Here is a 22,744-nt window from a genome sequence, read left to right on the forward strand (position 1 = left end):
AGACTACCAGCCAGCAGGGCTCATGTGGCCTGAGGTTATAACTGACAGCTCCAAACCCCAGGGCTGTAGGTTTCCTTTCAACATCAGGGGGGACACATATGAAGGGGAGGGTGAGGGGGGGAGGGGATCCTCCTCCTCCTCCTCCAGGAAATTAATTTCTTGCATTCTGGTGATTTCTTCTCACATCAATTTATGGTGGAAATCAAAGGCGCAGTTTGAACTTTAAAGAGACTGTTTGTAACTTCTTACACGTATAAATCAATCCGGGTCGGTGTCCCATGTGCGCTCGCCTGTGGCTACGCTGTTCAGACTCAGACTCCAACACAAACTACACGGAAGCACCAAAACCGCAAAGTTCTATCTAGTGAAGCCTGTCTTGCAAAACAGTGTTGGCCGCGGTCGGAGGACACGGGTGGAGACCGTAGCTTTGGTCTCCAGGACCGGAGTCTCTGCTCCTCTGCCTGCCTGCTTGCCTTCATTCACACACCGCGCTCGATCTCGCTATTTCTCCCCACGCTCATGTGGATGCGCGCTCACTCCTCACTGCAGAAGAGTTAGTTTAGCTCTGAGAATATCTAGTGAATGTACAGTGGACGTTTGTGCAGAAATAACTGCTGCAGCTCCTCCAGACCAACAGAGGTTTCCCGTGTCTTGTGAAGTGACGGGGTTCCGCAGCGAGAAACGATATCATCTCCAACCGGGGCTCCGGTGTGTCCCCTGTTCCCTCCGACCATGGTCGGGAGGCTGAAGCAGGAAAAACCAACGCTAGGATCAGCATTGATTCATGGAGAGACCTTCGTCTGGTCAGCTAACATTACTGCCAAGCAGCTGAAATATAGAGTGATATTGTGGTTTTAGCTGACGTGTGTCGCCTCACTGTTTTGAGCGATGCTCGTTCACGTCGATGTAGGGCTGACTTTCGTTGACTTAACGGCCACAGGTGTCACTGTTCACAAGGTTGGGGGTTCAAAAAGAAAATCTTGAGGGAATGTGTACAACGCAGAGAGGTCCTGTGTATTGGGATGTGTGCAGTACTTCCTCAGGAAGCTGAAGCAGGCTCACCTTCCTCAACACCTGCTAGCTGCACAGTAGAGGACAGGAGGATGTTTTCAGAAACATCTTGTAGTGTACTGTTTAGCTGTAAAATGAGAAAGTTTGTGACCCGGCAGCCATGTTGAGATCTGCTGAGGAAATACCAAGCACCGTCCACCAGTCGGAGCACAGCCAATGGGAATGCTTTCTCTCTGAAATGACCTGTGATTGGTTAAAGTCTCCTGATATATATTTTTTAAAGCCTGAAAACAGAGCCATGAGGAGCTTTAATGCATTTTAATGAATGTATAAACTCCTGGACTTTAATAGCTCACATATGTTTCAGCAAGATTACAGCTCATGATTAAAACTTTATGCACATTGAAAGCAAATCCCACATTTCTGTGTTCTCTGAAAATTCAAGAGTAAAGTTGTAATATTTTGAGGTAAAAAAAAGTCATATTATTATGAGATATAATATGATGCTGTGCATTAGACTCTGTTATGCTCTGCTGGTGTGTTAGTATCCCCTTCAGACCGTCTGACAGACACAGAACCCTGTTTGGGACTCTGGTCTCTGGACGAGACAAAGTTTAGGTGCACTGCTCTTCATCAGAGGTGGAAAACTGAAACTAACTGAAAACACTTCTGATCATGAGGCATAAATCTCACCATTGTTTGGCTTACTGTCTACACAAATGTTAACTGCACCACTTAGGATAAAGTGCAGCTCACAGCGTTCCAGTGGGAAGCATCGTGGAGTCTGGAGACAGTCCCAAACAGAGCAGAGATGTCTACAAGTGAGGGGGACGCGGAGACAGAGAGCTACAGGTCTCACAACTTCATAGTATTATGACTTAATTATCTATTTTTTTCTAATAATGGCCCTAATACTCCGTCGTAGTTGACAGACCAGAATTCTGCCTTTTGGTTTATTTTATTCTCTCGCTAATTTGCAAATATCAGAGCAGCTTTCTTTGTTCAAAATTATTGCTAGGGACAATTCAGTAGTCGTTAGATATTGGTAGGGACATCCCATACCAAACCTTTAACCACACACCAAACCAGACACTTTTATAAACTGTATTATCTTTATTGATTTGGTTTAATGCAGTTAAAGACGCAAATACTACAAGTACCTAAACTTTAATTAAATGGGGAAGACTGAAATGAGTGTTTAGAGCTATAGTGTGAAACTACAACCTGCCAAATGGAGTTTACACACTTTTTAGTCTGATTTAAACAGTTACAACACAAAAACCTGAAGTACAAACACATGTCACATGGTACCCACAATGAGTACAGTAAACTGATCATAAAATGAGTGAAGAAGTAAAACTCATCAAGTTAAATAATGAAAACAAAAACAGTTACGGACAAATGTGGGGAGAGATGATTATAATAATTCACCCCCCCAGTCTTCAGACTCTGAGTAGTCTTTCATCAAGAGCTTCTCCCAGTAACAGTCCATTATAGCGTTCGGCAGCATCTCGTCATCACCCACCAGGTGGATTATCTTGATTTTCATTAGACGTCTCAGGCTGGCTGCCTCTGCAGTAATAGAAAAGGCATTCAAATACATTCAAAACCACGCTTTTACATATGAAGTCCCTTTTTTAAATAAATGTACAATTCATTTTAATGAGGCTGTTTGAAACAGTGCTCAGAGGAACTCCAGGTGGGAGATGTATGAGCGATTAATTATTGACATAGAAAAAGCCACGCTTCAGTGACTGCCTGCCTGCCCTCTCTATTTGTTGGAGTTGCTCTGAAGGAAATGTCAGACAGGATGTATGTGGAGCTGAGGCTGGGGTTAGGCATGTCGGCAGACAGGAACAACAGACCTGTGGTCAGCGCCTCCTGAGAAGAACCAGCCATGTGTTGACCCTCGTCCTCAGGATGAGTCCCTGGTTTCTTTCCTCCTGCCTCCGTGTTCAATAAGTAATGAGACAAAGGTTTGTCTCTGAACGTCACCTGAGCAAACAGTGGAAGGAGCTCATCAGAAATATCTTTCAACACCATTGACATGTCCGTTTATAAATGATGACTTATTAATGAGAGTATCAACGTATCCTGGGTGGGATATGTGAACCCTGAGGGGCCTATCGAATGTCTTTCAGCAGCACTCTGGATCATGCAGTCTTTAAACAGGCCTCTGTAGCGCTACGCTATTTTTAATTTTCTCAATGAGATGGAGGATATGGAGGAAGAGGAGGAGGTGGAGTGTGTGTGTGTGCTGGTGCACAGCTCTACAGTGAACACTCAATAATTTACAGCCTAATGCTGTGTCTCTCCCCGTCTCCACAGACCCCTACTGGCAGGCAGGAAACAGCAGACACGTGAACCTTGTGCCACATCAACAGATAAGGAAGGAAAAGAGTCTGTGGGAGCTGACAGCTTCACAGACTTCAATCTCCCTGGGTTCATAACAAACGGAAATCAAACAATTAAACTAAAATAGGCAGATTTTAATGTCACTACATTACTGTGTGTTACTGTACTGCCTGTGAACTGCTTTGTGAATTTCATTTTATTCTTGCTACCTGAAGGTTTTCTGTTCACTAATTTTTCTTTTTTTTAAAACCCTTTGTAATCGCTGTTTATGACAAGTGCTGGATAAATAAACTTAACTCTAGGAGACCCACTTAGACACGTTTTTGTCTTTTTTAGCCAGAGCCCGCTACAGACTCTTAAAGACAGTAATGTCGGCTGGGATCACCAGGTCTCAGAGGTTACTTTCGTAAACTTTATTATTGATTAATGTGCACAAAAAGCCCACATTTACTTTAAAGGCCAATGTTCAAATCACGCAAATATGCATACATGTTTTAAAGGATATGGCTGGGGTTATTCTATATTTTTCTTACTGTAACCATTATAAAGACCAGCCCCAAACAGTGTGTTAGTCTGTCGCTCAATACTTTCTGACTCCCTGTCTGTGGCGCTCAGCTCCAAGCCCATTGGTTCCTACTGAAGACTTAAATCTTCAAAAATCGATAGTTTAATTTCTAAAAGTTCAGTAATTTCCTAAAACAGCTGCTCACTGTGGTTTTTATCAGATGTTAGTTAGATATAGATGGTGCATTTGTTGGGGACTTTTTTATGTGTTCATGGTAATGAAGGAACATGTCATCCGGTGTGGCTCATTGATGTGTTTTTAATAACAATGGAGCTCTGTGGCACAGAGGAAGAAGATGTCAGGCTTTTGTCGGCACAGTGGTGCAGGCTGGCTTGAGCCTCCGTGTGAAGTCTGCATGTTCTCTTCATGCCGGTGCAGGATTCCTCCCACACTCCAAAGACAGGACTGTGGTTTATTGGCGACCTCTTGTTGTCTCATTTGAAGTGGGGGCTAAAAATCTAATTTTTGTCCTGAGGGTGGTGCTAAATCTAAAGAGTTGATCTTATGAGAACATCAGTGGACTCAACAAATTTTGATCTGATGGTGGGACTAGAAGGAAAGGTCACAGAGTCACCAAAAAGATTTGGATTCATCCTCTGGGCAAGATACATACAGTATCTACAGCAAAATGGTAATGGTGATCTTGTCCATACTCTGTATCTTTGCTCTGAAATGTTGCACAAATGGACACAAATTACCAGAGTTTAAAAAAATGCAGGGCATGGTGGCCTGGTGGTGAAGATGCCTACCAAATACTATGATTGCAATGTCCCCGGAGGACCTCTGTTGCATGTCCATTTCCTGTGTTTGAGTAAAGACAAAACGCCCCCAAAATACTTCAAACAAAAAGCAAAGGTGTGGCCATGTTGTTTCAGGGAATGCTGGTAAAACAATCCAGGAAGGCCAGTCGGTGGAATAGATCCGTGAGTCCAAAGGCTTATCAGAAGCCAAAACACTGCACAGCTGTTTATAATACAATGAGACGGGATATTTCACCACTGTAGTGGTCTCATAGGAATGAATGAAGAGACTGCTTTTTTTTCATGCAGTGCTATTGTCTGTCTGTTTGTGTGAGTTATAATAAAAAGCCAACAGATTTTCCTTTTGCTGCAGTCATTCTTATGTTTTGAGAGCAGGGATAAGATTAAGGCAGCCTGATGTCTAACCTTGTCCCAGGCGTACGCTGAGCTGACGGGGATGTTGTTACCAAGGATAGACTCCAGCCAGCATTCTGGAGCCCGGTGCAACTTGCCTTTGCTGTCCTTTATCGAGCCGTCAGCCAGCACATGAGCAAGGTGCCAGTGACCCTGCAGACGCAAGACAAACAGGTTGTTTTCCGAAATGATGACAGCAGTACAGTGCTATGCTGTAGCAATGTGGGATGACGGCAGTCAATCATTTATTGCAGTTTTAGAATGAAGTGCAGAGGGAAGGTTCATCGCCCACTGAATGTCCAGGGCGCTGTCCTGTTGACACATTGATTGTTGAATGGCAGCTAGTAATTCTTATTGGCCGCAACTGATCTGACTCACTGCAGTACCAGACGGGTGGGACCCTGTCATGCCACAATCAAATGTGAAAGCTCCACGTATGTATGTGCCTGTGGATGAATCACTTTCATGGACTTTGAGGAAATGTTCTAAAAGTAAGAGGTGTTGTCTGTATCACTGTTTCCGTTCAATTGTCAAGCGAATTTTTTAGCAAACTTTTGAAATGTCGCAAAAAAGAAATGTGAATTAGGTGTATCCATTCATCAACTGGTTTGGAGTGAATAAACTCGGCTACAGCGTAGTTTGGTGAGGAGTTGGCGCTGTAGGCTACGCATGGCTGAAGCAGAGGTTGTGAACCTGCAACAAAACAAGTCGCCTTGGCCATCTAACCATCTACGAGAGAAAAATGGAGAGAGGTCTTTAGGAATTTGTTTCAATTGGGCAAGTTTTAATAGTTCTTTCATGTCAGCTATTATTGGCTGTTTTATGCTGTCCGGAAACAAAGACACTATGAATATACACTGATCAGCCATAACATTATGACCACTGACAGGTGAAGGGAATAACATTGATTATCTCATTACAATGGCACCTGGCAGTGGGTGGGATATAGGAGACAGCAAGTGAACATTTTGAACTTTGAACCTTGGACTTTGACAAGGACCAAATAGTGCTGGCTAGACGACTGGGTCAGAGCATCTCCAAAACTTCAGCTCTTGTGGGATGTTCCCAGTCTGCAGTGGTCAGGACCTACCAAAAGTGGTCCAAGGACTGAAAACCGGTGAACTGGCGACAGGGTCAGACCCAAGGCTCACTGATGCACGTGGGGAGCGAAGGCTGGCCCGTGTTGTCCGATCCAATAGAAGAGCTACTGTAGCTCTACTTGCTGAAAAAGTTAATGCTGGTTCCGACAGAAATGTGTCAGAACACACAGTGCATCGCAGTTTGTTGCGTATGGGGCTGCGTAGCCGTAGACTGGTCAGGGCACCCATGCTGACCCGTGTCCACCGCCAAAAGCGCTTACAATGGGCACGTGAGCATCAGAACTGGACCACAGAGCAATGGAAAAAGGTGGCCTGGTCTGATGAATTAAGTTTTCTTTTACATCGTGTGGATGGCAATGAGCTCGTGGTGTTGACTCGGCCTCCAAATTCTCCAGATCTCAATCCAATCGTGCATCTGTGGCATGTGCTGGACAAACATGTCCGATCCGTGGAGGCATCACCTCTCAACTTACAGGACTTAAAGGATCTGCTACTGACGGTTTGGTGCCAGATACCACAGCACACCTTCAGAGGTCTAGTGGAGTCCATGCCTCGACGGGTCACAGCTGTTTTGGCGGTAAAAGTGGGACCTACTCAATATTAAGCAGGTGGTCATAATGTTATGACTGATCGGTGTATATCTGGGTAGACGCCGACAGCGGAAACAGCTGATCAGTCATGTGAGTTAAACATTCACTGCACTTTTCTAATCCAATACTTCAAAGTCTGAATAAAAATATGTAAATGGAAACATGGCTTAAGTTAAACATAAAGAAATTGTAGTACCTTTCCTTTCATTAGGAAAGACATTCAGTTTAATTAGTTCAGGTTGTTTGGTGACCACTCTAAAGAGAACAAGCTGTTACACATGGATTAAATAGGTTTTATAAGAAGAGCTTTGCCTAACCTTCAACAGTAGCTGTAGAGCACTTCCAGACAGCGTGACTCCCCTCTGTACGAGCTGAGAGAGATGTGTGCTGGTGTCTTCAGCTCGTGTCTGTATCAGAGTATTATTTCTTTTCATCTGGAAGTTGATGTGTTGTAAAGTATTTCCTGGTTGTGGGGTGCTGCTCTGACAGCTACTGGCTTTCTTATTCAGCACATCAGTGTGTGTGGCAGCCTTTTTCCCCTGGGCCAGTGGAGGAGCAGGAGGCCTGGGCACTGTACGGCCAGTGACATTGTTTGGAGGTGCCGATCTTAAGAGACTGGTCTGTGTAACTGGTCTGTGGTTTTCCTGTCTTTGATTACAGCTGCGTGCTTCTCTAGCTTTAGAAGAGGCCGGCGTGGAAGCCAGAGCGTATGATTGATCCGACTGCTGTCTCATTACTGTGCTGTCCTGATGGTTGGGAGGCTGAGGGGAAAATTTGGCCTTCATGTTTACATACACCTCTACCAAATGTGTCTGCTTCTGGAGGATCGCCACAAAGGTCCTCTGACGTGAAGCGAGGGAGACCAGATGACTTTTCAATACACATTGCCGAAAGAAGTCGGGCACGCTCCTGCACAGAGAATCAAACAATACTGCTGTTAATTAGATAAGTGGTGTGCTGGCACAATGATAATACCAACCTTTATGTCTTTCAAAAAACTGTATAAAGACTGCATAACGGGTCAAGAAAGACAGCCTCAAACCACAATGTTAAAGCATGAATCTGACTTCATTGAATTTCTACCTGTACTAGACGGATGACAGAGAACAGAGACCAGCAAGACTGAGAGAGCGGAGGTCAACAGCCCAGTTTGGTTCAGACCGTTGACTGGAATCCAACCATACATTTCTACCAACCTGGAGCATTTATTCAGGATAACATAACTTTAATCATAATTATAATAATACACTGTTTTCAAGCAATGAATATAAAGAAATAATCAGTCTTCTGTTTGAAACTCAGACTGGTGTAGTCTCACAAAAACCGACCCCTTTGCTCAGTCTAGCAAATATGAGAATATAATCAGTACAGTTTACAGAAGTTGTAAATACAGCTTTGTGTCTGGCAGCATTACCACTGGGCACTGGGAATCTGCTTTTGCTCTGAGAAGACATATTTGTAAATATGTCCTGTGAAGACTTCATGTTCATTTCTAATTATTTACTGCGTGCATTAACATTTACTTCTGTAATTTTGCCTTGTTTTGAAAATGAAAGCATTGTGAAACACAATATCTTTTGCTGCTGGCACACAAAGCTTCACTTAAGTTCAAGGATGAGAGAAGTTCCTGAACTGACCGGTATTTTTGGGCAAGATTGTCCTTCTCCAAAAGCTGTTTGCTGAGCACCTCAACCAGCACAATCTGGATCTGTGTTAGAGCAGCTTGATATCTGTCTGGAAAAACAGAACAACTACAGTACAAATTGGGTATCTTTCTGGCTGTCCAGTATTTGAAATCAAGCTGACAATGTTTTGCTTATCATCTCATTTGCATTAGTAATACCAGCTGGATATGCTGTGATCCTATTTGCTGATTATGGTGTATAATAATACTCTTTGTGTGTACTTCAAACACGAACATGCAAATGCATATCGTTGCTTCTGTTACTGAAACAGTGGCTGGACTGTTTGTAGCTGCTCTACCTGCATCCTCCGGACCTGTCAGAGGCCAAGTCAATATCTCTGTTTGTTTCCTCCCCACCTCTTCCAAAACCACTGGTATGGCCTCTGAATGACTCAGCTGTATATAAAAAAACATTCATTTCTGAAACTTTCACATCAAAGCTGCAAAACCAGTGAAGCTTTCAATAAAGGATGACTTCAAATGACTAGATTTGTGCCATAAATGGTTAAAAAGACCTTCTTTGTCTATGTGCATTTATTCCAGCCGCAGCTCACACAAATGCACATTAGAGTCTAAAGGTATTCAACGTGTAAAGAGCTCTCACATTATCCGTGGTGGTGTCTTTCTTCCTCAGCTGAATGTCACCAGGCTCTCTGGCTCCGTCTCTGTCACCTGACTCTCTGGATTGTACATTTGCCGAATCACTGCAGCTGGGCCGTAAGCTGCTCTGGCAGTGAACCTCTGAAGATGTGTCACCTGAAAGAATCCTGCAGTCAAGACCTCAGCTGAAATCACTACTCCTAAGAAATCTTAAAGGTTCAGGTTTCCTAAGCTTGAAATAAGCAACAGATCCAACACAATTTACAAAAAGATTTTGACACAAATTGAAGTAATAAGTGTCAACTTCTCTGTCCTATTCTGTAGCAAGGTTATCCAACTTTAAATGCATAGTTCAAATAGTTTAAACTTGAAAATGTGTCTCATATAGGGAGGTTCCTAACGACTGATTTCAATGACGTTTAAATAGAAGTTTAAACTGTAAGTGTAAGAAAACACTCAGAAAACAGTCAAAATTGAGCACAATTTAGTAAACATTGTGTACTAAAGCCATTTGAAATCAATATTTGAAATCAAGTCACATTTTTCAATAACCAAATGGCCTATTTTAAATGTCCGCTGAAAACTACTCTATTTCCTCATTGTCCGCTCCGTTAGGAAATCTCCTCGTGAACCCGTGTGTCGTAATATTTGAATGGACTGTGGTCCAAGCCCGATCACACTGGAACCTTGCTAGAAACTGCGTCACCAGCAAAACCATTGTTTTCCTGTGGTACTGCACGCCTGCCCTGCGCTCCTCTCTGGCGTCGCTGGTCACGTTTTTCTAGCAGTTAAGTTTTTGTAGTTTTTTGTAGTTGTAGCAAAAAACTTAAAATATTCTCAACTTTTCAACTCCAGGCGTGGAGTCGCACCGCTGGTCAATGTCACACTTGGCCCAGGCAGCCAATCAAGTCAAGCAAGAGGTGGACTTTAATACTTTACCACTTCCTGTTTTGATACCAATAGATGTGGTGGGGCTAGTTAGCTGTTGGACTGTGAGCGGGATGGGGGAATTCATATCTCATGTTGTGATAGTTTCATGTCGGCTACTGTCTTTGAGAGAGATTTGTGATCGCCCTGTTAAACAGGCAGCCCCGCTCCACAGGCGCATCAGCTGTTTTGCCCGACGCCTTTTGCCATGAGGCGTTTTTGATGCACAATCGACACTACTGATTAAAAGATGATTTCAACTGGAGAGATCCATGACTGGAGCGAATGATATTATCATGAATATTCAGTGGAAACACATGAGAAGTCACTGAGTGTGTGTTTTTCATAGATGTGTTTTTGTGTGTGCCTCCTGCGTCCTGGACACGGTGTCCAAAGCTAGTTTACAAAGTGCTCCAACTAAAAGTGCATCTTGTTTTTAGTTGACTGTCGTAGCATCTGGGAAAATTCATGACAAGGTCAGGACGTGTCTTTTAAACTGGACAACATGACAGACCTGAGCAAGGATTCCATGCCGACTCGAAGCGTTTTTGTCTCAAATCTAAAACATTTGTCTGGAACAGGAAAAAGTTGGGACTTAGTCTAAAGACTTAGTCTGTGATTGGCATAAAGGTGTGCTGCACTGACAACCTAGCCTTTCAGTATCAAATGCTTACGTACCTTAGGTTTGAAAGGTCACAATGTATTTTAAAGTTTCTCCGCAAAATAAGGTATAACCATCCAGACACTTCTTAAACTACTCTGCCAACATTGTCCACTTCTCTGCTGTCCATCAGTACGCTCAAAACATTCACATGCTCCAAAATATGGCTGCTTGTGTTTGTCACTGGCTCAGTTAAGCTGCTTGTATTTGTTGTTTCAACCATTGTAAGCAAACATAGTTGCTGCTGGGCTCCAAGGAGAAACTATAAATGTTTCAGAACCAGCTCTCAAGACTACAGGTGAGTGTTTGATACTCAAAACGTAGTGGATTGTGTGGAGTATATGCATCTGTTAATTTATTTAGTATGCATCATCTATATATAAAAAGAAAAGGCTCGGGTTACATTTGTATGGAATGTGTAAGGTAGCTCGCCTGGTTGTCTGCATTGTGCAGGGGCTTCACAAGGCTGCTCATGTGGAACAGAAGATGGTCGGAAAGAGAGCAGCTCTTTGATATTCTCCTCTCGTGCCATGTCCAGTGCGCTGAGGCCACCGACAGTCCTGTCACTGGCGTTTGACCCATGCTGGAGGAGAAGCTTCACGACCTAGACAACACACATGCATTTCACATCTTGTCAGGAAGTGAAACCTCCAATAGCTTGTGGATTTTAATATCGTACAAAGATAACTCCATGACGTCCACGGTATCAATCAAACTATGGCGGATACCAGCCTTACCCAATATGACACATGCATCACAAAAGAATTGCTGTGAGCTTTCACAATGCATTAACATGTAATATAACACATTCTCCATCTGTCCGAATCCTTTAATATGTTCACTGGATATCAGTAAACTTTTGATGTAATTGAGTGAGACCATGACCGTGGAGAGCAGATTATCTCAATGGTGGTAGTGGGCCACAGAGCAGGTGACCTCAACTTGCTCTGAAAAACAAAACTCTATTTAATCGATGTAAAAAAATATTCATAATGTTGTTAGAAGACAATATAATAAGTTTATAGCAACTCTGAGGATGCATTATCAGGGAGGCAAAGAGGTAAAAAAAAAGGTTAGAACATGGCATGGATAGAGAAAACCTGCCACAACTATGGGGGAGAACATATTGAAAAATATTCGCTTTACATGCTCATTTCTAGTTACTCTTAAAGGGACTGTGTGTAACTTTTTAAGCGTATAAATGTACCGGGTCGGGACACATGCACGCTCGCGTGTGGCTGAAGTCTCTGCTCCTCTGCCTGCCTGCCTTCACTCACACCGCACGCGTTCTCGCTCCACCTGCCAGTGTTCATGGCCGCTCACCACACACTGCAGTATAGTTAGTTTAGCCCTGAGAATATCTAGTGAACGTTTGTGCAGAAATGCTGCAGCTCCTCCAGAACAACAGAGGTTTTCCGTGTCTTGTGAAGTGACGGGGCTCCGCAGCGAGAAACGTTATCACTGGCACCCAGTCGGAGACGGTAACGTTTCTCTTCCTGCAGCGGGGCTGAAGCAGGAAGAGAAACATTACCGTCTCCGACCGGGTGCCGGTGTTTCCCCTGTTCTCTCCGGCTGCGGTCGGAGGCGATAACGTTTCTCTTTCTCTATGTGGAAAGTGTTACTGAAAACTTTACTCTATATCTTAAAAGTCTCATTCAGAGTTTCTCCATCACCTGATAGTGTCCAACAGCAACGGCATCATGTAGGGGCGTGACACCATCGGAGCTTCTGGCATTAACATTAGCTCCAGCCTTCAACAGCTCCTCGACCACGGCCTCGTCACCCGCAGCACAAGCCTCATGGAGAGCTGTCCAGCCTGACAATTCAAGTCAACATTGACTGATAAGAGTGGGTTTTGTGTTTGACAGTTAATAAATGTTTCACGAGTGACAGATATGTCAGAATATAGAAGTGACCAAGTGAACAGACGAACCTGCATAATCCTCCATGTTGACGCTGATCCCAGCTTGAATGAGCACTTTGACTCGTGCCAGATCTTCTCTCTTGCATGCTCTGTGCAGAAGAGTCTCTCCCTTTTCATTTCTCTTGTTAAGTTGCATTTTGTGTGGGATTTTCACACATTGTGAGACCTTTGCTGCTTTGAAGATGACTAAAATCAAGATTTGTGAAATAAATGAAGATAAAACATGACAAATCAGATGAGAAAAGTACTTTCAGTTACAGCGGTCTTACTGTAGTGTAATCATGTTATTGTGACATTTTTTCTCGTTATTACTAGATGCCGAATTATTCAGTTTTTACAAGACACTTTTTGTCATAACAGCATATCGCTTTATTTTGTCATATCACAAAACTTTCTCACTAAAACAAATTTTCCTCATTATAACACGATACATTTTGATGTTGTTATAACAAGAAACGGTAAAATTTAGATTATGGTCCACAACATACAGCGCAATGCTCTTCAATTCAGCGGTGTTCCAGACCAGTACGTACTGATACGTGTAGGTACAATGATGGTGGTCGTGGATACGTGCATACATTGAAACATAGGCTTACAGCCTCATGAGGTACAGTATGTGGTCAGGAAGGGTGGGCAGGTCTTATAGACAGAGGGTTGGACGCTGCACATTGGTGCTGATGAGAGAGAGAGAGGCGCTGAACCGAATGCACATTTAGTTCATCCTTAAGGGCGGTGTGCTCAGCCCCCTCCTGTTCACACTGCACACTCACGAGTCTACAACCCTCGACATGGAGAGCACTCTGCTGTGAAGTTTGCAGGACGACACCACCATCATCGGCTGGATTTGATGAGACAATGGTGAGACTTCCTATCGAGAGAAAATCCACAATCTTGCAGAGAGGTGCTCGGAGAACAACCTACTGCTCAACGTCAGCCAAACCAAGGAGCTGATGGTTGATTTTAGGACAAAGGAGGCGAAGACACACACCCCTGTCTACATCAGTGGAGCTGAGGTGGAGCTGGTGAACAGTTTTAAGTTCCTGGGAATCGGCATCACAGAGATCCTGACATGGTCGTCTCACAGCCGAGCAAGCGCGCTGGAAGAGGGGTGGTGGGAAGTGAGGAAGGGGCCATTGGCAGCTCGTGTGATGTCTCTAGTTTATTGTTTATATTCTCTTTTTTAATTTCAATATTTTAATATATATTTATACATTTGTGTGTGCATGTTATTGAGGGGGCTACAACTGCATTTCATTGTGCAATCCTATATTGTATAATGACAATTAAAGGGATAGTTCGGGTGTTTTGAAGTGGGGTTGTATGAGGTACTTATCCATAATAGGTGTATTACTTGCAGCAGATGGCGGTCTGCGTGCCCCCAGCATCGAGAAACAGACAGGAGCACCGGCACTGGAGCAAAGCAATACAGTGCTGTGGATGGGGACGGCAGAAAAAACTTATTTTAGCCACCTGACAGAAAGGCTCACCTAAAAAAAAAATATCCATTTAAGTGTACGCTATATTTCGAATACTTTCCAACGCCAAACTGAACTGAAAGTGAGTGATCTGAGCCTGCTGGATTTGGAGAGAGCATAGATAAGTTTCACTTTCAGTTCAGTTCCCATTCGGAAAGGATAGGGAAAGGGCAGTCTGACGGCAAGATAAAGCGGTGAAAATATTCTAAATATAGCATACACTTAAACGGATATTGATCTTTTTAGGTGAGCCTTTCTTTTAGATGGTTAAAATATTTTTTTTGTCTTGTCTGCCGTCCACAGGACTGTATTGCTTTGCTTCCGTGTCGGTACTCCTGTCTGTTTCTCCAAGCTGGGGGCGTGCCGACTGTCATCTACTGTAAGTAATACACCTACTGTGGATAAGAACCTCATACAAACCCACTTTAAAACACCTGAACTATCCCTTTAAACCTTGAAACTTACTGTAGCTGGCGTTGTGCGAATTGCTCAGAGGTAGCGGCGGGAGGGTAGGAGATGTCCATTCTTGTCAAATACTTTAACGTCTGTGGTCAGCGCTGCATGGACCGAGTTGTAGCCTGGTCATTGATCACTTACACCAAATATATACGCAGTAATTGATTTTGCATTGGCACGCACACAAAATGAGAGCAGCCATAATATATAAAAACACCTTGCAACATGTCTACATCATCATGTTATACGTTTATCAATCATGTTATGTGACTGCTCTAGGCTACAGTGTCTCTTCAGGCATGTTTCGACACCATATGGAAGTTTCCTGTTAAAACAACATACCGACTTATGTTATAAAGAGAACAGTTTGTTTTAATGAGATATGTAACTTTTGTTATATAACAAGATACATTGTTGTGTTGTTATTACAAGAAATGTTTTTTGAAAAAATGTAATAATAAGGTATCTTGTAGTAATAAGAAAATATATCATAATAACATGAAAATGATCTTGTTATGACGTGAAGAAGGATCTCGTAAAAATGAACGAATGAAGTGAAATTAATTTCTCGTTTTAACAAGAAACTGCACAAATATTTGTTGGCAGCATTACGCTGCTGTAACGTGATGTTTCAGTGGATTCTAACTTCTAATTACCTGATTGAGATGTAGAACCAGCACAGCCTGCTGCAGACTGGGTACCGCTGGATATCCCTGGCTCGGGTGGTTTGAATTGATTTCTCTCCATCTCCACTTCCTTTCTCTGCTCTTTGTTGCCAAACTGTGAATCTAAATCACTGATCTCCATGTCCTCAGCTGCCCCTCTGCTTTGCCAGGCATTGCAATCACACAACAAGCTTACAGAGTCATCATCTGAAGATGATACATCTCCATTCCTCTCATGCTCCTGATTACAGCGGTAAGTCATCTCCACCATGTACCTGGAAGAAAAACACACGCACACTAATGACACTTTGAAGGTACTTCCAGATTCCTCAAATACTATTCTGCCCAAACTAAAAAATATTGTGGTTGCTGCACAATAAAAATGATTTGAACCAATAAGTCAAACTGCCAAACTAAACAACTACACCCGTCACTTGTCATTGCCCTCTAAAACAACCACAAGTGTTTTCTGATCTGACACCCCTACTGGCAGGACATTGTTCGTCAATGCCTTCTACATTCTTTACATATGACCTTTACAAAAAGGATTCATATGATGTATGTGGCACAAAACCCACTTGGTTAAGGATCGTAAAAGATGGTGGTCATGGTTAAATGAAAATATTGACTGTTGGTAGGAAATGTACAACAGCTGTCGCACTTTGTTGGCCCATCCATTCACCCTAACCTCTTCCCTATGATTGTAATGGATTTGCACTTGAAAAGACGTTGAGGTTAAAATAGTCGATTTTAAATTGTAGACATCTATTTGGATCTTGGGTCAAAGGCATTCAGTGGATTTATTTAAGCTACTTCAACAAATAGAGTGAGTTTAAACACAGTCACTGATCTGAAATGCTGTTAAAACATGGTCAGACTATACGCAGACTATTTAAAAACTTGCTTTCAAACTCCATTCTGCAGCTGCACCACCACACTCAGAAATATTAACATATATTCTCCAATATTATAGAAATTATGTTCCATCAGTGAGACCAAGTGATGCAGATCAATATTCATTGATCCTACGTGAAAAAAAGACTTAATAATCTAGGCCTAAGTTAGATCATCGTGTAACGTTGCTTGAGCCTGTTGATAGGGTAAGTCTGCTCCACCAGTGATAGTCTGTCAGATGTAAATGCCCCTTGTATAGGATATGTTCTCTTCGGGTTCGATGCTGCAGCAATTTTCAAGGTGACTGACCTACCCTGCATGGTCTCTGTCTCTTGACTTACTGTGCGCAGGTCAAGTTTCTCAGCCGCCCCGTCTAAGCCAAGGTACTCAGCGGCTGAAGGCAGCAAGATTGTGCGCTCTGAGCCATCGTCCAGGATCGCATAGGTGTCAAGGATACAATTCTTATTAATCAGTTTAACCTTAACTACTTTCAGTAGGACTTTGGGGGACTTACTTTGAGGATTCATGTACAACACTTTAGATACAAGGGGTTGTCTGTTCACATCATGCAAGATTCCCAAATGCCTTCCGTTACATTTAGGGCAGGGTTTCTTTAGGTCACAATTTGCTGCCAGATTTTAAATCTCTACATCTCCAGTGACCCTCCACATCTCCAGCATCTTCCTTGCTCTTTAATCCATGTTGCCACTTCCTCTGTGCTTAATTCGTTCAGTCATTCACAATGAGTCATGGAATGATCAGCAGACTGACAGTAGGAACATGGAAATGTTAATTTAGGTCTGGCCTTGTATTGAGCAAATGTGCCTCGGGCTGCTTTGGAATGGGCACCATGGAGTATGGTAGCTGATGAGGAAAACGTTGGTCTCTGACTGTATTCTCTTCTTGGGCGGGATTCTCTTCTTGGACTGTATTCTCTTCTTGGATAATGAGTGGTGCGTTAGATGTGGAGGTTTGCAACCTGAGCTGCCGCTGCTTGACACTCGGCTTCTCCTTGGAGCCATAACGAGAAGTGAGGGCATGTCTTGCATAGCTGGATACAAATTCAGCTGGTAATTTGCTCAACACACGTTGTACGTGTGATGCGAAGGCAAGTTCTGCTGCCCCTTCTTGCCCCAGAGACTGTAACATGCCCACCAAAGATCTCACCCTTACTGCAAACATGTGGAAACTATTTGCATTACAGAGGGGGACCTTGAGAAGGTTTAAGATAGCCTGTATTTCTCTCAGGACAAGGCGATGTGGCTGACAATACTGCTGATCTAAAGCTGCTAGAGCCATGGTATAGGGCCGTGGGTCATGAGCGTAAGAGAGAGCAATATGACGAGCAGAGCTCAGGTGAAGGTGGTCTAGAAAATATGGTATTTGTACATTTCAGGTTCTTCTGGTGGTACGAGGTTATTGAGAGCCATCTTTAGCATTGCAAACTCATGGGGGTCCTCCTTCGTGAAGTTAGGGAATGAGGGTGCCTCAATGCGTGGAGCATATCTTGGTCGGTCATAATTTGCAGCCTGATGTTGCCATGCTGGAGCTGGTGGGGGTTGTGATATTTGGGTTAACTGGTACTGATGCAACTGATCAGTTTGAGAAGGGGGAGCAGGCTCAGATGAAAATGCAGGCAGGTATGGATATCCAGGCTGGGATGAGTAAGCATGAGGTGGGATTCGGGCCGCGTTTGTTGTAAGTCCATGAGCTGACTGTAGAGAAGCTAATATTGGCTGAAGAGGCGGTAGATGACTAGGTTGTGCATGAGCTGATGGCAGTAGACTGGCAGATAAATGAGCTGGGGTAGCTCGACTGGTAGTTACAGGGTCTGGGGGCGCTCGACTGACAGGTGCAAATGTTAGATTTCCCTGGTTTGGGAGTGTTTGTACTGACTGGGAAATCCTACCACATTCTGTTACATGTACAGACTTCTGAAAGTGCAGGCTCTGAACGTGCCTTCTCGTGAATAGTATCTTGGTATTTATCTTGGTATAAAGGCTGGGATTGTTCAACACATTCTCGATCAAAACTGTTCCATCACAACTTTGCTTATCATCAGGCTTATCTGCTTCAGGATTACTGTATTCCTATTGTTCAAGTCTCTCTTTAAGTTCATGAACCATGCTTCTCAATTGTGCCATTTCTTGCCTTAACAGAGTGGTTTCTGGAGGTGAAGGGCAGGTTGCTCCATTCCACATGAGGGCATGGTAGTACGGTTCTGTGTGGTAGTCTTGGAGATAACCAGGTGACGTCCTCTCTCGGCGTGGTCTTCCACTTGACTCCTCTTCTTTACTCTCTGGCTTGGCTCTTGGATCCATATCCAGTCTAGAGGTTCGCTCTGGCTCGAAGGACCATGAAAAAAAGACTTAATAATCTAGGCCTAAATTAGATCATTGTTTCCTTGTTTGAAAGAATTAATGCTGGACCATTGAACTTCTAGCTGGGATGCACATTAAACACCAGGATCCAAGAGCCAGTTAACCATTTATTCAGAGATGTTGATACCATTTTTAAAAAACAATCTGTGTCGTCATTGTGGGTCAGAGATACCGTGCCACAGATAGTATCAGATAGTTCACCTCTAATCTGGACTAAAGTTATCACCACCAGGAAAAGACTGATGCAACATAAAAAGTGAAAGGGTTGAGCAATGTGCACACATCACCAGCTGCAGTGAGTGAAACATCAGACCCACCTGGTGGTCAAAAACAGATTGGTGATGCTCCTGTACCGGTTGTGTTGCACTTCTTCTTTCACCTCCACACCTGCAAAACAAAAGATGTGTTCTATGATATACAGTAAAAGAATTTCAAGTAAATATGAATGCTAAAAGTATTGAAACTAGGATCCCTGAAAGATTTTCAAGTTAAAGCTTTGATTTCGATCTCATTTCTGTATGGATTGATCCCAGATAGGCATGTTTAAATCACCACACTTACCACTCGCTCAATGCTGAAATGCTTTCATAATGACACTTTTTCAAAAGGACATCATTTCATAAAACAAAATTAATTAATCAATAACCATAAAAAACATGCATATACTGTATAAACACATACTGTACTGTAAATGCTAGAAGAACTGAGTAAACTAAAGGGAGTTCCACAGTATAATACTGAACAACAAACAATCAATCAATCCTAGCTTATGTCACAAACCACAAATTCAATCAATTCTAATAAGAGCAAATACCTAAAATCTTCTTTGCTCTGACAATAACAGTGAAAGACAAAAAATTTAATGGATAAGTCTGGTGATATTCTATATTTCTTTTTATATATAAATATATATATATTTTATATCCAGGTTTTGCATGTGTGTATCTTGATATGTCTTGGAGCTGAGTACCACAGATACAAAAGAAATACTCACAATGTATGCACACTGCCTTATATCAGGTCTGTAGTAATTGCATGCTAACAAATTAATTGTTTTTTCCCTATATTCACCAATTTGTATAAATTAATTGTTGTTCAACTTTTGGTGTTCTTTAATTTGTTGCAGCATCTTTGATGTAGTCATGTTTTCGCTGCTTTCTTTTCATGACCTTTGAGCTCATGGCATGTCACCTTCAAGAGCCTCACATCATCTCTGTGTTTTCGTTTTATTCTCAAATGTTTTTAGGGCAGTTCTACTATCCTCTATCCTCAAATGCGACTATTTCAAATTTAATTCACTTCATGCACTTCCTTCACACACTTCCATCAAAGTTCATGTCTCCCTCTCTCTTGGCTGTCTCTCACTGAGTATACTGTAAATGTGTGCTCCCACCATTACTGCTCTAAATATCACTATCTTGATAGAATGTGCCAGCATACAGTGTGAAGCTTCACACTATTTTGTCCATCCCCGGTACATGGTTGGGACAGCTATTTACAAGCAAAGCTTCCTGACCGGCATCAGGATGAGATGGGACTTTAAATGGTTAGGATTGGATTCCAGTCTGTAAATATTGTTTAAATTACAACAACTATTTTTTTTATCTACACAGAGTTAAATGGTCTATTTTAACACCACCCACTAGATGGCAGCACAAACTACAAACATACAGTATGTTTGCTAATAAAACTGACATTGTGTGGTCACATGCAATGAAATAAAAATTTAACACACTATCATCTTCTGGGGAGAAACTATTTCGACCACTTGTGTGGGATAAGGATAGAAAATAAAAAAAGCACATTTGAAGCATGTATATGGTTCATCCTACTGGGTAATATTAATAGACCACAACAAAACCTGATCCTTACAAGTTGGACATCATTATGAAGGTAAATAAACAGGCTTTCCAACCATGTAAAATACAATGACCATTAGCATTGTAACAACAGAGAAATAATCCACCAAACACAAGTTTCCAAACTTTTTTTTCTAGTATAAATAGTATATTTCTGTGGATCAAATTAATTGGTTGATTGATCTTTCAGCTCTTCTCTATGATGGAGGTATTGTAGACTGTGACGTCACCCTCCCAGAATGCACCGCTGTTCCCATTCCCCATAACATTAGCTAGCCAACTCACTTTAAGTTACTTACTAACTATAAAATACTTAGCTTTTAACACTTGTATTGTAAGCTAATGTTAAGCTAGCTATCAACATATGTGCCCTATTCAAACTCAGAAAGTCAACAATGTGACACCTTTGAAGCTGACACTTCTAATAAGGCCTCAATGTGTTTGACAGTAAGTTAACTTACAAAGAACAAGGAGAAAGAAAGTGGAGCTCTAACATTACTAACTTAATAACAGGTGTTGTTGTTGTTACCTGTCTGGTCTAAATAAGGTTGGGCCTCCTCCTCCGTCCGGTGTCTTCAGAAACGAGTTAGTGTTGCCAGATCTCGCGAGAGAAACGCGCAACCAGGTCTATAGAAAGAAGCGACCTTACATACCTACTAGTGATGGGCATTCCGTCTCTTTTTAGTGAGCCAGATCATTTGGCTCAGCTCACCAAGAAGAGCCGGCTCTTTCGGCTCCCAAACGACTCTTCATTTTCTGCCTTTTATAATTCAGCCATAATTTAGCGCTGTTTCGACCTATGATTAGTGTGTTCACATATATCACTTAAATCATTAAATATAATTATACTAAACCTTATAATTTCCTGAACATCATAATTTTACATGCTGCTTCGTTTCCGACTGTCACTCATCTTGTCTGCTATTCGCGCACCGCACTCCTCTCTCTTTCTCTCCTCCTCTTCCTCCTGCTCTGTACCTGTAGACCATCAGCGCATCGTGCAGCCCCGCCCCACCCTGCTTGATGGTATGATCCTTGTCTGTCATCACTTGATTGGTCGCATGGACGTCATTAACACAACATTCAGTCACAGTCAGTGCATGGAGTGCCCGTGGTGCGGAGAAGACCGTCCTATACTTCTGCCTTGAATTAATTAAAGAAAAAATAAGGAAAAAAAACAGCTGGCTCTTATCGTTCACTAACAAGAGCCGGCTCTTTGAACCGGCTCGTTCGTAACCGACACATCACTAATACCTACCTCAATGTGAGAGGCAGCCACTTGATCACTTTATATATATGTATGAATTTATTTTGGATTGCATGCATTTCATTGCATTTTTGCATCCATTTTCAGTTTGCAATTTTACTTTTTTGTTGTCGTTATAAACTTAAAGAGGTTGAACGTTTCCCGTCATTTTTGCATCCATTTTTAGCTTGTAACTTTACATTTTTTCTTGGTAACTAAATTTGAAAGATGTTGAACATTTAATTAAATTTTTGCTTTTCATTTAATTTTTGAGTGACTTTATTTCAGCTATTTCAACAAATGTAGTCGATTTAAACAGTGAAATGCTGTTAAAACATGTTCAGACTTTACACAGCCTATTATAAACTCAGATTCTGATTCGATTCTGCACCAAATCCTGCTATCTCAGAAATATATATATGACATATAATCTACAATATTATGTTCCATCAGTGTGACCAATCGCATCATGAGTGCTATAGAGATCATTATTCATTGAACCTATGGGTCTGAGCTTCATACTGAGTTTAACTATTTAAACTGAGATTACGATTGGCGCGAAAATACAGCCCCTCAAAATGTCTACACGTCCCCGGGGGAGCAGGCACCCATCCAGCCCAGATCCAGCACTGGTCCTGGAGTGGGTCAGCCTTGAGGCTGGGAGGTTAGAGGTCATTAACCTTCTGTTAAATAGAACTTAAACAATTCAATTTCCAAACAGGATTTTGATCTCCATCTCCTGACATGAACCTGCAAATGACCTGAGCTTGGATGCTTTTCTTAAACAGTCATGAAAAGGGAATGCTATATCAAACAACTCCTTCAGACTCAGCTCGACGGCAGGAGACACTGAACCTCAGGATTAGTTGAAGTAAAACTGACAGTGAGCAGGTTAAGTGTTAACAGTGTTAACTGCTGTAGTCCCTGAGCTAAAGATTAAATGATGTTGGGTTTTGGTCAGCTCAAGGTTAATATATCTTCACAGAACACGACCCCTGTTCTTCTTGTAGGTGGAGAGTAAAAACCCTAATCTGCAACTGGTGTGTACCGCCCTTCCCCTGAACTGGCTACCATTACATACATTTCATAATTTATTTATTTTCTCTCTTTGCTGGCCGCAAACAATAAACAGAAACACCCAAACATTTAAGCCGCAACACAGAGGGGAAGCACTAGTTTGTAAAAATAGACGTGTTG

At 42.3% G+C, this 22,744-nt stretch overlaps 1 protein-coding gene across 6 annotated transcripts; it reads right to left on the reverse strand.

The window, feature by feature from the left end:
- Positions 1-2,104: 2,104 nt before the first annotated feature.
- LOC141768975 (ankyrin repeat domain-containing protein 31-like) lies at positions 2,105-22,669 on the reverse strand. 6 transcript variants are annotated; one of them, XM_074637552.1, is made up of 13 exons: positions 20,831-22,669; positions 18,796-18,829; positions 15,159-15,442; positions 12,581-12,745; positions 12,321-12,463; positions 11,080-11,251; positions 9,064-9,215; positions 8,759-8,855; positions 8,413-8,509; positions 7,093-7,684; positions 5,098-5,238; positions 2,877-3,006; positions 2,105-2,583 (listed from the first exon to the last, which is right to left on the reverse strand). In XM_074637552.1, the coding sequence occupies exons 3-13, from the start codon at positions 15,436-15,438 to the stop codon at positions 2,429-2,431; spliced, it is 2,124 nt and encodes a 707-aa protein (XP_074493653.1). In that variant the 5' UTR covers positions 15,439-15,442; positions 18,796-18,829; positions 20,831-22,669; the 3' UTR covers positions 2,105-2,428. The 6 variants fall into 6 exon arrangements, with proteins under 6 accessions (XP_074493653.1, XP_074493654.1, XP_074493651.1 ...); XM_074637553.1 differs by having other exon boundaries at positions 12,581-12,742; positions 18,760-18,829; XM_074637550.1 differs by having other exon boundaries at positions 18,760-18,829.
- Positions 22,670-22,744: the final 75 nt, after the last annotated feature.

The sequence above is a fragment of the Sebastes fasciatus genome, chromosome 6 (genome assembly GCF_043250625.1).
Source record: "Sebastes fasciatus isolate fSebFas1 chromosome 6, fSebFas1.pri, whole genome shotgun sequence".
Lineage (NCBI taxonomy): Eukaryota > Metazoa > Chordata > Actinopteri > Perciformes > Sebastidae > Sebastes > Sebastes fasciatus.